At 35.7% G+C, this 13059-nt stretch overlaps 1 protein-coding gene across 5 annotated transcripts in view; it reads left to right on the forward strand.

Moving 5' to 3' along the window:
• The window catches only part of LOC131547520 (receptor tyrosine-protein kinase erbB-4-like), a 345752-nt gene that overhangs the window by 151820 nt on the left and 180873 nt on the right, over window positions 1-13059 (forward strand). For all 5 annotated transcript variants that reach the window (XM_058788156.1, XM_058788155.1, XM_058788152.1 and 2 more), the window contains one exon: window positions 2202-2353. In XM_058788156.1, the coding sequence (XP_058644139.1) occupies window positions 2297-2353 (57 nt within the window). In that variant the 5' untranslated portion in view covers window positions 2202-2296. The remainder of the gene's footprint in view (window positions 1-2201; window positions 2354-13059) is intronic.

Genomic DNA, 13059 nt, shown 5'->3' on the forward strand with positions numbered 1-13059 from the left:
AGATGTCATTTTTTTGTGTTTTCTGCGTTGTGTGCGCCAGAGAGGAGGTTTGCTGAGGGGCAGCATCTCCAGCACGACTATCTTCTTCTTTATTGAAAAAGACAAATGAGGAGGTGTGTAGGCAGACGTGCTTCATTTTAACATCGTGCTGTTGGCCCATGGCAAAGTAGTGTGCAATCAATGAGTGTCAAGTATGCCAGTGATGTTGCATGATGTTTACCTGTGGTTTATTTCAGGGCTGTGCAATTAATCGAAGGCGATTAGTCTTTGATTATGAACGCAATATTGCCTAGCTTGTCCGTGAACTATGGCTCTGTGTATTAACTGCCGCTCCATCTGAAAGCAGGTGATGGCGATTTACTGCTAATCACGAAACCGGCTTTACTGACGAGATGCGCATGATAATCGAATACGATTAATTGCACAGCCCTAGTTTATTTACATAAAATGAGTGTGTATAAGGAGTATAGTAGAAACACACAACACCTCTCCTAAAGATCAGGTAGTTAAAGCTCAAAAATAATAACAAATGAAAAGTCTGAAAAAATCATTTTACTTCCATTGTTGGGTGAACTCTAAGCAAAATGTGGCAAAATGTGTTTTGTGGCTCAGTCTGATTTGAGTACAGTATATTTTGCCTCCCTTGTGATTTTGATGTTGGTGGCCTTTTTTAAAGTGGGTTAGCTGTCAGTTATGGTATAGAATGAAACCTCCTCCCTAACAAAATTATATCCCACAATTCACCTGTAATCTCACAACTGAGCCCCCGAGGGTGCAATAAATGTTTATTACCACTAAGCTTCTTTCATAATACCTCCACTCTAATGCATGTTAAGGGTTATTGAAAACACCCAAGTCTAGCACCTGACCTCAACTTATTTCAGATTCTCTTCATCTTATATTGTTCTCAAAATGTGTATTTTTAGTAGGGGAACAATTCGTTATTTTTTTTTTTTACCATGACCTGAGGTAAACTTGAACAGTTATGTGCTCGACTTTAGAGCTTTAAGGTCTTTATACAAGACAACATAAAATCAGAATTGGTCATATACTTTCCTTAAGTGCATTCAGTGTGTGTATATATATATATATATATATATATATATATATACACACATTATACTTAAAAGTTTTAAACAAAGAAATAAATAGTACTTTTGACCACTTTCAAGTTTTTCTAAAAGGATGCAAAAGCATCATAAATTTTTTTTTTTTAAAAACCCATAAAAGTAGTCTATATGAATTGTGCACTATATTTCAAGACTTCTTCAGTATAACATTAAAATTAAGTCATGATTCACTGGACATCTAATGTAGCTCTTTCCAGTATGTTAATGAGAGAATTGAAAATGTTGAGAACGAATCATTCTTTTGAGGCAAATCTTTTCAAGAATCATTTGAGCTAGTTCACAAAACTGGTCTCAGTTTAATCATGAATCAAACTGATCTGAAGTTTAAAAACAGGACACTTTTCAAAATGTCTCCTTTTGCATTCCACAGAATGAAGAAAGTCATGTAGGTTGATGAAAAAACTTTGATTTGTGGGTGAAATATTCCTTTAAAATGAAAGCTTGCAGATGTGGCCTAGAAAAAGTAGATTTATTCTACATAAAGCTGGGCTCCCCCTCATTCTGTGAGAATGTGTTAATGAGCACATGATGAATAAGGTCTCTGTTGCTGCATGTTAAGAAACTAGCATAACATACATCACTCAAACAGCTGTAGCTGTATATCAAGTATAACAGTAAGATGCATAGCTGCATTGTCAGTTAGTCTCGTCATATGGTGTTATAATGCATATGCTGACTCTCCTTGGCTTTCTCTCTTGGTCTGTCTTTCTGATGGCCACAGAGCGGGTGGCATGGGATAGGCGTGGATGTGCTCGTGGATGTTGTGACAGTGGTTCAGTGAGGCGTGAGAGGGAGGGTTACAGTCTTGGCTCAAAGGCAGTGCCAGCTGATGCAACAGATGGCAAATGTCTTTGATTGGTGCAAGGTGTTTGATGAGCAGAAATGGCTCTGTTTAATTACTTGTCAAGTTGTCCGTCTGGGGCTGGAGGCTCCTTGTCTGTCTTACAGGCTTCTGGGACTTCAGGCCTGATTGAATTGCATTGCTGGATGGACTGAAGCGCCAAACAGTTCCTGCATCTGTTGTTTGCACCATCAGAATGTAATTTTTCTCTCTCTCTCTTTTTTCTGCAGTATGCCCTGGCACAGAGAATAAACTGAGTACTCTGTCAGACCTGGACCAGCAGTATCGAACCCTTCGTAAATACTATGAGAACTGCGAGGTGGTGATGGGTAACCTGGAGATCACCAGCATCGATCGCAGTCGTGACCTGTCCTTTCTTAGGGTAAGTACTCTGTGTGAGTTATTACAGGTCTCCACATGACGTCTTGGATTTAGTATATTGTTTTTTTCCCCATAGTTTTTATTTTTATTTTATTTATTTGTTTTGTTCTGTGTCATAACAGAGTCAACGTTTCAAGGTTCCACCTAGTATATTAGTTACCATACGTTATTTGCCTCAGTCAGTTTGGCATGGTGTAAAACGAACTTAGGTGTGCGTTGCAAATTAAATCTGCTAGTTTTTGTTCCCTTACTATCAACCAGTAGATCCTTGTTCACAAATGAGATTGTTTATTCATTTCCCTCGTAAATGACCTATCCCAGTTCATTTAGTTCCTTCTCCAAACAAGATGTCTCATTTACTCTGCTAAAAGCCTTGATATACTTGCAGCAAAGTTATTTTCATTCACAAAAAGTGGTCCTTTTAAGATCACAAAAGTGGTCCACTTAGGATCACAAAAAGTGGCACAAAATTCCCAGTCACATCCTATTGAAATGAATGGAATTCAACTACAAAATTTCACAGAGCAACGGTAAATGTGACCGCACCTTTGCACAAGTTTTGCTATTTGTCACTCTGGTCAAGACGTTTATGTATGGAGCACCTTTTACATCAGATTGTTTTAAAACAAGCAGCTTTTCCGTATTAATCATGAAAAAAGACCGTCCGTGTTGATTTCAATTTGAAACAATTTTTGCCAGAGTTCGCTTTGGCAAGCTGTTTGAACTCCAAAAACAACCCAGTCACTTCATTTTGGCCTGATTTTGTTCCAAATGATGTCACACCAGTTTGTTTTTTTAAATTTCGCTTGAAGCATATTGAGGCCTTTAGGCTGAATTCAGAAAATCATATGGCAGAAATAGTAAAAGTAGTATGCTACTGTTGTGTAATATACTAGTACACCTCTGTCCTTTCTTATTCAAAACACTAAGTTCAGTAGGTCCAACATAGGGTATATCTATTCAGTAGGTCCAACCAATGATATGCTACACAGTCTGCACTTCTATGCTATTTGTTCATGCTGTAGTCAGTATTTGAAGTCAGATAAAAGCAACCAAAGCAATCCTGCAAATCAGACGAGAGAGATCTCTGTGAGTTTTAAGTGCATGGAATGAGAATGATTTGTTCACTTAAAAGATTAGAAAGTGGTTTGTTCGTGACTGAAACGCCACTAGTGATGAAAACAAACGATAGAGTCTGACCTCACTGCTGACCACTGCTGTCACAATAGCCCCATCTCCCACATCTCAGCACGTGCCATGATGAGGATAATGGGTAGTCGGAGAAAGGTCAGGGATCTTTTCTTCAGGAACAACATAGTTATAAATATTGTGTGTTGAGACGTGACTAGTGAACGTTCCTGGACTAGGTGTGTTGTAGCTGAGATGTGTAGCTTAAAATAGGTTGGTTTTGGTAGGTTAGAATAAAAATAAATGAATATGTTCAAGTTCAAATAGAGATGAATAGACTATACCAAAAAGATTCTTGGTGGACTCACCTCATTACATAGTGAGTGACAGCATTTCTAGTTGCCCCAACTGATATTAGCCCTGCAGGTCCATCAGTTTTTCCTTAGAGTCTGTTTCTGCATTACTAATTGTTCTGGATTCTGTTTTAGATGAGTGGAAAACACACACAACACCACCCTGCAGGTCAGGAAGACTGTGCAACTGTTTAGGGCAACCATTGGCCTCCCGCTGGGGTAATTGGCCAATGCGATTGTTGGTATCAAAGTAAAAGCGTTGATAAACTGAGTCATATTATTGCTCAGGCTCAATGGGATAATGGTTAGGGAGAAGAACACATTCTAAGCTTAGACATCAATCTAAAAACAATTCCAGTTCATGTTTATTTCGTCGCACCATAGGGGATCATATTGTGTACCATATATGTACCGTGAAAATCACTCCTAGGAAGAGGCTTTAAGATTTAGACTGCCATCATTGTAGGCCAATGAGGTCTCGATGTATCTAGAGGCACCTAGTTGCACAGGTTAATTGAACTTGTTAATTGAGAACAACAGCAGGGGCAAAGGGTGGAGTCACATGTGTATTTTGAGTCGGATTTTTAATATTTTAAAACATTAATATCACGCTTCCCCAGGGTCTTTCCGTCAGTTGGGGAAAACTTCACCTTGAAGAGACAAAAACGAGGAGAAGAGAAATCTTTTCAGCAGTTGACTAGCTGTCTCTTGGGTGATTGAAACTGATGCTTTCCTTTTTAAAGATAGCTGGAGATTGATGGCCACTTCCAAAACTGCCAGAATAGCTTTAGTGGTAAACAGAGTTCATCTTTTCGTGCCTTCAGGGCTGATGAATTAAACCCGCAATGTGATGAATAACTATAATTCTGCTCTCTTAAAATTTCCACATTTCTCTTTTAAAGGCAAAGGTTACATTGCATCCCAGACACGGTCGTTCGGTCCAAGTGGACGGTTGCTAGGTTTCCATGCCGTTTATGCTCATTTTCAATTTGCGCTTAAGAAAACCTGAATTTAAACACTCGATATTCGCATAAACTCGTAACTCTTTATGCACTAGGCTGAGATGGAGGTTAAGTTTTTTGTGAAACAGATTATTTTCAGGTATTTTCACCATTTGGGCGCGTTTCTGCTCTTTCTCTGGATAAAAAGACAAACACGATGCTCCTAATGTGCAATGTTTTGCATACTCTTTTGTATAATTTTCCCAAATATATTTTAAACGTTTGGATGGAAATCAAGCTACTGACACCCTCTTGCAATGATCCATAATCTTTGATTAGGCCATCTTTCGGCCCTCCATCGCATATAATGCATTAAATGCTTAGTTCAGGATTTAATGAGCCGATATAAAGTTAATAACCGGTTATCATTTCCAAGAGGAAAGCGTAAATATTTCCACAAGGCAGCATGTCATTAGGCTGAAGATTAGATACTGCAGAGTGCCTGGAGTGCGAGGTCTGATTGGAAATATTACTAGATACGGTGTTGCTATGGAGCCCTGACAGGGACCAGAACCATTCTTCTTTTTAATTTCATGTCTCTTTTTCTCATCGAGTGTCTCTTTTTTTCTTTCTATGCATTTTCCTCCTTTTCTCATGTTGTCGGTTCTAGTCAGTTCAAGTGGTTTCCCAAAAACAATGATGCTCCTAGTATAGCTTTCAGATCCTGAACTGAAGTGATTGGAAGTTATCTTTTGGCACTGTAGCACTGCTGTGACTTTGCTAAAGGGTCACCAGCCTTCAACTGTTAGTGACATTTTGCAGATTTAGAGTAGGAGCATATAAAAACGTTGCTAGCAGTATATTCAAAAAGCCAGGTCATTCTTAACAGATCAGTAGTTCTTTCAAATACATACATATGCTTAGCTAATATAATTTATTCCTGCGATGGCAAAACTGAATTTTCAGTAGCCATTACTCCAGTCTTCAGTGTCACATGATCCTTCTGAAATCATTGTAATATGCTGATTTGCTGCTCAAGAAACATTTCTTATTATTATCAATGTAGAAGTACCATAAAATACCATTCAGTTCTGGGTAATTTGCAACCGTTTTAAGTCTTATGTAAGTAAATTCTAAATAAAACAATTGCAGAGGGAAAGAAACTCCGAGTTCTCTATTGTTTTTCATAGCCTGAGGCGTCTCTAAGCCCGGGCCGAAGGTTGCCTCTGTCAGAAACATTCACCTCCACTTCCTATAAACTTCTTATTTGTTTGCTGACTCTAAATATTGATTCAAATCAAACTTACCTTGGAATAAAGAACATTTAGGCTTTCCTGGCAAATACTGTCTAAACAGCCGTTGTTGTGTGGGTTGTGAATGCTCGGTTCTCTATTTAACCCTGAGAATATGAAACTCATTCTTATGAAGATGAGCTACAATTTACTTCCATAAACTTCAAGAGAATACGAAGTATTTGAAAATAAATAAGTTTTGTTTGGTAATAGATGATTCATTGGCAGCTTTTTTCAATAACCTGCTAAACTACTGTATAGTCTACTGCCTACATAGTAATAGAGCCTCATAAGAAAGTAGCTGATTATTGTTGTTTCACAACCTGGTGTCATGGCATAAACGTACCTGGGTGCCAGACCGTTTTTACATACCTTGCTGCACGTTTCGCCGCAGTTTCAAAGAGAAATGTCCACAGAGTGGCGCTAAAACACAGGTTCAATACATAAACCCTGGCACGATATAAGTACGTATTGCTGTGTTTTTATTACGTTGCTTCAGGTACGTATTGCGGCGGTTCAGAATTCAAATATCCGGGGACTGTCCATAAAAATGTATGCTCTATCGTGTTGGAAATATGCCCTACACCAAACCCAACCCTAAACCTACCCGATAGTGTTGACAAATGCAAAACTGATATAAAAACGTATTTGTTGATGCAACCATGCTATTTGAACTTCCTTATATGCAGATTTGAACTGTTTTGTCAGCTCTCAAGTTCGTCTCCGTACTCCGTGAGCTACCGAACAAACCTACCGTCTATGAAAACCCATAGATATGAAGCTGGATATGTGTGATGCTAACGTTCAAAAGCATCAGTTTTCAAATCTCCCAGCATATTAATATTGTTTTGAAGTCATAACATGATGTTCTTCAAGTAATTGTGCGAAAATTACGCTTTATTAATCGAAACTCTGTAAATTTGTGTGAAAAGGAATAAAAGGCGTCGGAGTTTTACTGCCTCTAGTGTTCATTTATTTTGGAAACTGCAGTGATGTACTTATTGGTACATATTTCGCAATGAGACCAGGTAGTGTTGTTTATAGGCTGCTCATTGATGTTTGTCCTTCTTCAGCAGTGGTTATATATTGCTTTAAATAAAAGACTGTGGTGTGATTGATTAAACGTCTTTACACAACCATAGCATATAATTTGTGACTAAATGGATTTCCTATTTTAGTAAAAGTATAGTCAAAATTAGGAGTGAATTTTATTGGTTGGTTAGCTCAGTAAAATGGACACGGAGTAACGTAAATACTGATTGTACTTTGAAGGTCTAAATTTTATTTTATATAGGAAAAAGTTTAATTTTTGCATTAGAAATGTAATTGAGTAAAAGTCAGTTCCAATAGTGTTTCTAAATTCCTAAAATGGCATAATAAAGTACAGTAATGGAGTAATGGTAATGTCTGTAGTTTTTTCAGGGCAAATTGCTTCACACGTGCCGTGTTAGATCAGCTGTGATTGGAGAGACGTTTTCACAGCGCCCTTCAATATTAATGAAGACTGATGAAGTGTTTGGGAGACCGTGTCTTTCAGCTCTGCCTAGATGGGATTGACAATCGCAATTAGCAAACTCTCAAGTTCATTTCCGTCACTTTAATATGACACGAAGATGGGCTTAAAAGGGGAGGAGAGAGAAAGAGCATGAGAGAGGAGGAGAATTTCATATGCTTTGGTAATAATGTGTAAAATATTAGTGCAATTAGAGCATGCAAAGAAATCCTTTTCACAGAAAATCATATCTTGACTGACAGGTACAATGAATAAATTAAATAATAAATATTCATTATAAATTATATAATAATATAATTATATTATATTATATAATTTAATTATTTAATTATAATATCATATAAAATCGTATAATATAATATAATATAATATAATATAATATAATATAATATAATTAATATAATATAATATAATATAATATAATATAATATAATATAATATAATATAATATAATATAATATAATATAATAATGGTAAAAGGGCACCAAACATCTGTTTATTATACCAGAGTAAACAAAAATATACCGAACAGTGTCATGATGGAGATTTATTATTAATATAATATTTAATATTAATCTAATAAGAAATAATAACATTTAATATAATATTAATAGTTGATATTATTATTATTATCATAAAATATTGTAATTATTTATTATTGAAATGTCAGTATAAAAGGAGGAAGTATTAAAATATAAATTATTGAAAATAATAATAATAATAATAATAATAATGTTATTAGTGTTGTTGTTGTTAAAATGTCAGTGTTTATTTATTTATTTATTTTTACTTTAGTGCAATAAGCAAATTTGGAACCATGTTGGGTTGTCACTTGAAGTCTGTTGTAAAATCTGGGTCCTTCATGAAACTTTTTACCTCATGTTTATGCAGGCACAGTTTAATGGAGTTTTGGAAGAAATGTAAACACTCCCACACATGCATGTAAAAACAGAGGAAGAGAGAGACCTCTTTCTCAGCTCATGGAACGCTCGAGCATCTCCTCACTTCTCCTGCCTACGGCGAATGTCAGCACAGGTTCACATTCACAAAGGCTCGGCACACGCAGCAGTGCTGCAGTCAGGGATGTCTCACTTCCCGTAATGATGAGTGTTGTCCAGCTCTGGCAGAGCGACAACACCTCAGGAGACAGTGAGGAAGAAAGAGCAGGTGTGTGAGCTGAAAGAGAGACAGTGAGACAAGGGGAAAGCATTATAGCATTTGGTTTACTATAGTGTTGGTTTGTATGTGTTTGGGTATGTTTGTCAGCAGAAGGTTTAACTCTGTTTTGTGGATGGCTAGCAGATATATTTTGAGGCCAACGTACCATGTCACCCTACAAGACAGAAAAGAAAGTCTAACAAGATTTTTTACCGCTTCCTTCTTCATCCCTTCATTATTTCCTAAACATATATGTGAATGAGCATGTCTCAGCCACTTTACATTATGTCTAGAGTTTTGATGGAAACTGCAATAGAGAGTATATACTTTGTAGGCAAATATTTCTACTGTAGCTTTTAGCTTCTTTTTGTAATTGTGAAATATTATTACAATTTAAAAGAACTGTTTCTAGTTTAATGTGTTTTTAAATATAATTTATTCCTGTGATGCACAGTTGAATTTTCAGCAGCCATTACTCCAGTCTTCAGTGTCACATGATCCTTCAGGAATCATTCTAATATGCTTATTTGGTCCTCAATAAACATTTCTTATTATTAGCAATTTTGAAAACAGTTGTGCTGCTTAATATTTTTATGGAAGCCATAATACATTTTTTCTATGATGAAAATAATTTTGAGAAGAACAACATTTATTTGAAATAGAAATATGTTGTAAAAATATAAATGTCTTCATTGTCAATTTAATGCATCCTCACTGAAATATTTATTAATTTATAATATCAATTTCTATATTAATTTGTTTAAAAATGTGATTAATTGTATTCCACCTATCTCTATCACTGTTAATTTCAGCCACTGTATATATTCTGGCCTTACATGCAGTATTTGTATAAATCTGTAATCTGTTTTGTGTGATATTGTCATGTCATGATGAAAACAATAAAAACTTGAATTACAAAAAAAAAAAAATTGATTACTTAGAAATACTGACCCCAAACATTTGAATTGAATTATATAGTTATTGAATTATTAGGTTATGGTTACATTTCAAGTAATTTGTAATAAATGCAATTTAGAAGTTTATTTATTGTGAGAATAAACACCGCTAGAAAGCCCAGGTTGTGGTAGTTGACTCATCCGTGCAGTAGGAGGTGATGTGCTTGACCCTCGTCCCCTCACAGCAGGGAAGTACTACTGAGGTTGTGCTGGTCATGTGTTTAATAATGACTAGGTCAGTGTTTAGTGGGGAGGCTGAAGTTCACTGGGTCTGTCCTGACTCTGAGTGTCAGGAAGATGTATGAGCTGTGGTCAGGGCACATCCTCCCCTCACAATGCACACTAATGATGCTACAAGCCCTGATGGACACCTTCATTACGGTCAGATCCATCATTCCACTGTTAAGGAAGCTTCTTTCAAACTATGTCTTGACAAACTGTAAGCTACACATAAAGTAGTTCAATTACATTCATGCTTGTCTTTTCGAGTTGTTAACCACAGTAGATGTTACACAAAGTCATGATTCATTTATTGATGTGCAGTCCAGCTGGAAATATTCTTCAGGCTTGTTCTGGATTGTGAATGTGTGACCTCTGTTGTACATGGAAATATTTGCTATTTTTATTTTAGATATTTTTTGTAATGCATGAGCAAGACTTGCTCAGATTCTTCCAGGATGTTTTTTGTTTGTTTGTTTGTTTTTTAACCTTTTTGTCTGCATATCACCATAGCATGAGCAGTCAGTGTGTTTTGTGTATTAAATATCACAAGCAGTTCAAAATTTCTTAAATTTGAATATTTCTGATTCTTGTGTTAAAATTATTTTAATTAATATTTCATAATTTTATACTTTTTATTGGCTTTATATTTTGTTACTTTATTTATTTATTTATTTTTATTTTTTTCTTGTTTTATGAATTGTTTTGTGTTTCACAATTGAAAATGTATAATTCCATTCCAGTCTGTTCCATTGTGACAACTTAACCTATATAGTGTGCTGAAATTATTGCATCAATTTTCTTTTTTCTTGGGAAATAATGGTGAAAATGTTCTGTAGCTTCATTCATTCATTCATTCATTCATTCATTCATTCTTATTCAGGAAGGATGGATTAATTCAGTTAAGAATCCTGAAAAATGTATCATGGTTTCCACAAAATATTAAACAGTACATTAGTTTTCAACTTTGATAATAATAAGAAATGTTCCTTACACACCAAATCAGCATATTACAATTATTTCTGAAAGATCATGTGACACTAAAGACTGGAGTAATGGCTGCTGAAAATTATACATTACATGTTACAATATATTCAACATATACTCCATACAGTTATCTTAAATTGTAATAATAGTTCACAAAATTACTGTTTTTAATGCATTTTTTGATCAAATAAATGCGGCCTTGGTGAGCACAAGACACAAACATTCAAAAACATTTAAACATCTTACCAACCCCAAACTCTCGTGTATGTGTCTATACAGAAAAATATTCACTGGAGTATAAAGTGTGACAACTAGCCCCGGTCTCTCCTCGTGTGCAGACAGGAAGGTGACTTTCAACAGAGTGGAGGTGGAGGCATGTCGTGAAGGTGACAAGCTACTATGTGTGCCGGGAACTTCCTCCGTGTTAACGGAGATGTCTTCCACCCACCACAGCAGAGCGCACAACCTGACAAGCACTCCGCGTCTCTCATACACTTTCCAATCCCGGAGAAAGAAGAAGCAGACAGATAAAGAGAGTCAAAGAGAAAGAGAGAGAAACGAGATAAAGACGAGGAGAAGCGTAAGTTTCTTATCTCAACAGAACACCGGTCATTGAATAAAGAGCATGAGAGGAAAAGCAGCAAGGGAGTCACAATAGTCTGTCCGGGCCGCACTTACACTAGCCGTCTCGTTGTCCTATCTCCCTCCGTTCTCCATGGCAGGAAGGTGAATCTGGGACTAGGCCACGCTCGCACGCTAAATGAAATCAATTTACACAAAAGCAGCACTCACTCCGGGCTCTCAGTATGGGTCGTGTCAGGCTCACCGTGCCTACAATGGCTGAACATACTTTATTAACCGCTGCTTCCTGATAACAAAGCCATCTGGAATTAAGTGGAGATTTCCCACCATCCACACACTCCTCGCTTAAAGGAGCTCGTTCGCAAAATGAGATGCCTTTTAGTGGCTTCTCTGGAGCGCTGTTGGGGAAGCAGCTCATAATCATTGCAAACTCGTTGCTTTTGTCTTTAGTCCAAATCTAAGTCAAGTCTCTTTTTGGTTTTCTTTTCTTTGGTTGCCAAGAAAGTAATGTCCACATGAAAATAAACCCACTGAGCAATTTATTGGCCAAACATTTTTTAATTAATATTTTATTTTATTTTTGTACGTTTGCTTTTGGTTGCTGGGGTTGATTTGTATATTAATTATATTATATTATATTATATTATATTATATTATATTATATTATATTATATTATATTATATTATATTATATTATATTATATTATATTATATTATATTATATTATATTATATTATATGATATTATTTAAAAGTTTGGGGTAAGGTTTTTAAATATGTTTAAAAATAGTCTCTTATGCTCACCAAGGCTGTATTTATTTGATCAGAAATACAGGAAAAAAACATTAATATTGGGAAATATTATTGCAGTTTAAAATAGTTGTTTTCTATTTTAAGATATTTAAAAAATACGGTTACTTTCTTTATCTAAATCGTTTCATTTAACTTAACATTTTTGAAGAATACATTGTGGCAATAGATAAAATAGCAGTTTGTAGAGGATACTTGCTTGTCTGATTATTACTGTAATGACATAAAACTAAAGGATGTAGCATTTGGACCAATCAGACACACAATTTTTCATTTGATTTAACAAATCAAATCAGTTATTAGATTAACAAATAATCGCTTACCCCTCACCCAATGCACATACTGGGTGCCGGTATGTCTGTGGATGACTCCAGGCCCCCGGTTCCATGGCAACCAACCTGATAACACTAGTTTTATTGCCCAAAGGAATGCGGGCAGAGAAACACTTAGGAAAATGTGCTCTTCTCTAAATAATTCATAGGAAAACCTTTATTTGAATGAACACACATATCCTTCAGGTCATTGTTTATATTATTACTGTTCTTGTATATGTTCTTGTGTATTGTATCCTGTTTTATGCATGCTTATGATCGATCCCTAGTTAATATTACCTCACTTATACCATGTTTGGTCTCTATCATTTCGTCTTCGGATGATCTAATTGAGAGTGAATATTATATGTTGATACCTATGCAACATATTAGTGTCCTAAGAATCTTTAATAGTTTGTATATTAACTTCCAATCCAGTTCATATGAAAATCACCATG

Source organism: Onychostoma macrolepis, chromosome 09 (assembly GCF_012432095.1).
Source record: "Onychostoma macrolepis isolate SWU-2019 chromosome 09, ASM1243209v1, whole genome shotgun sequence".
Classification (NCBI taxonomy): domain Eukaryota; kingdom Metazoa; phylum Chordata; class Actinopteri; order Cypriniformes; family Cyprinidae; genus Onychostoma; species Onychostoma macrolepis.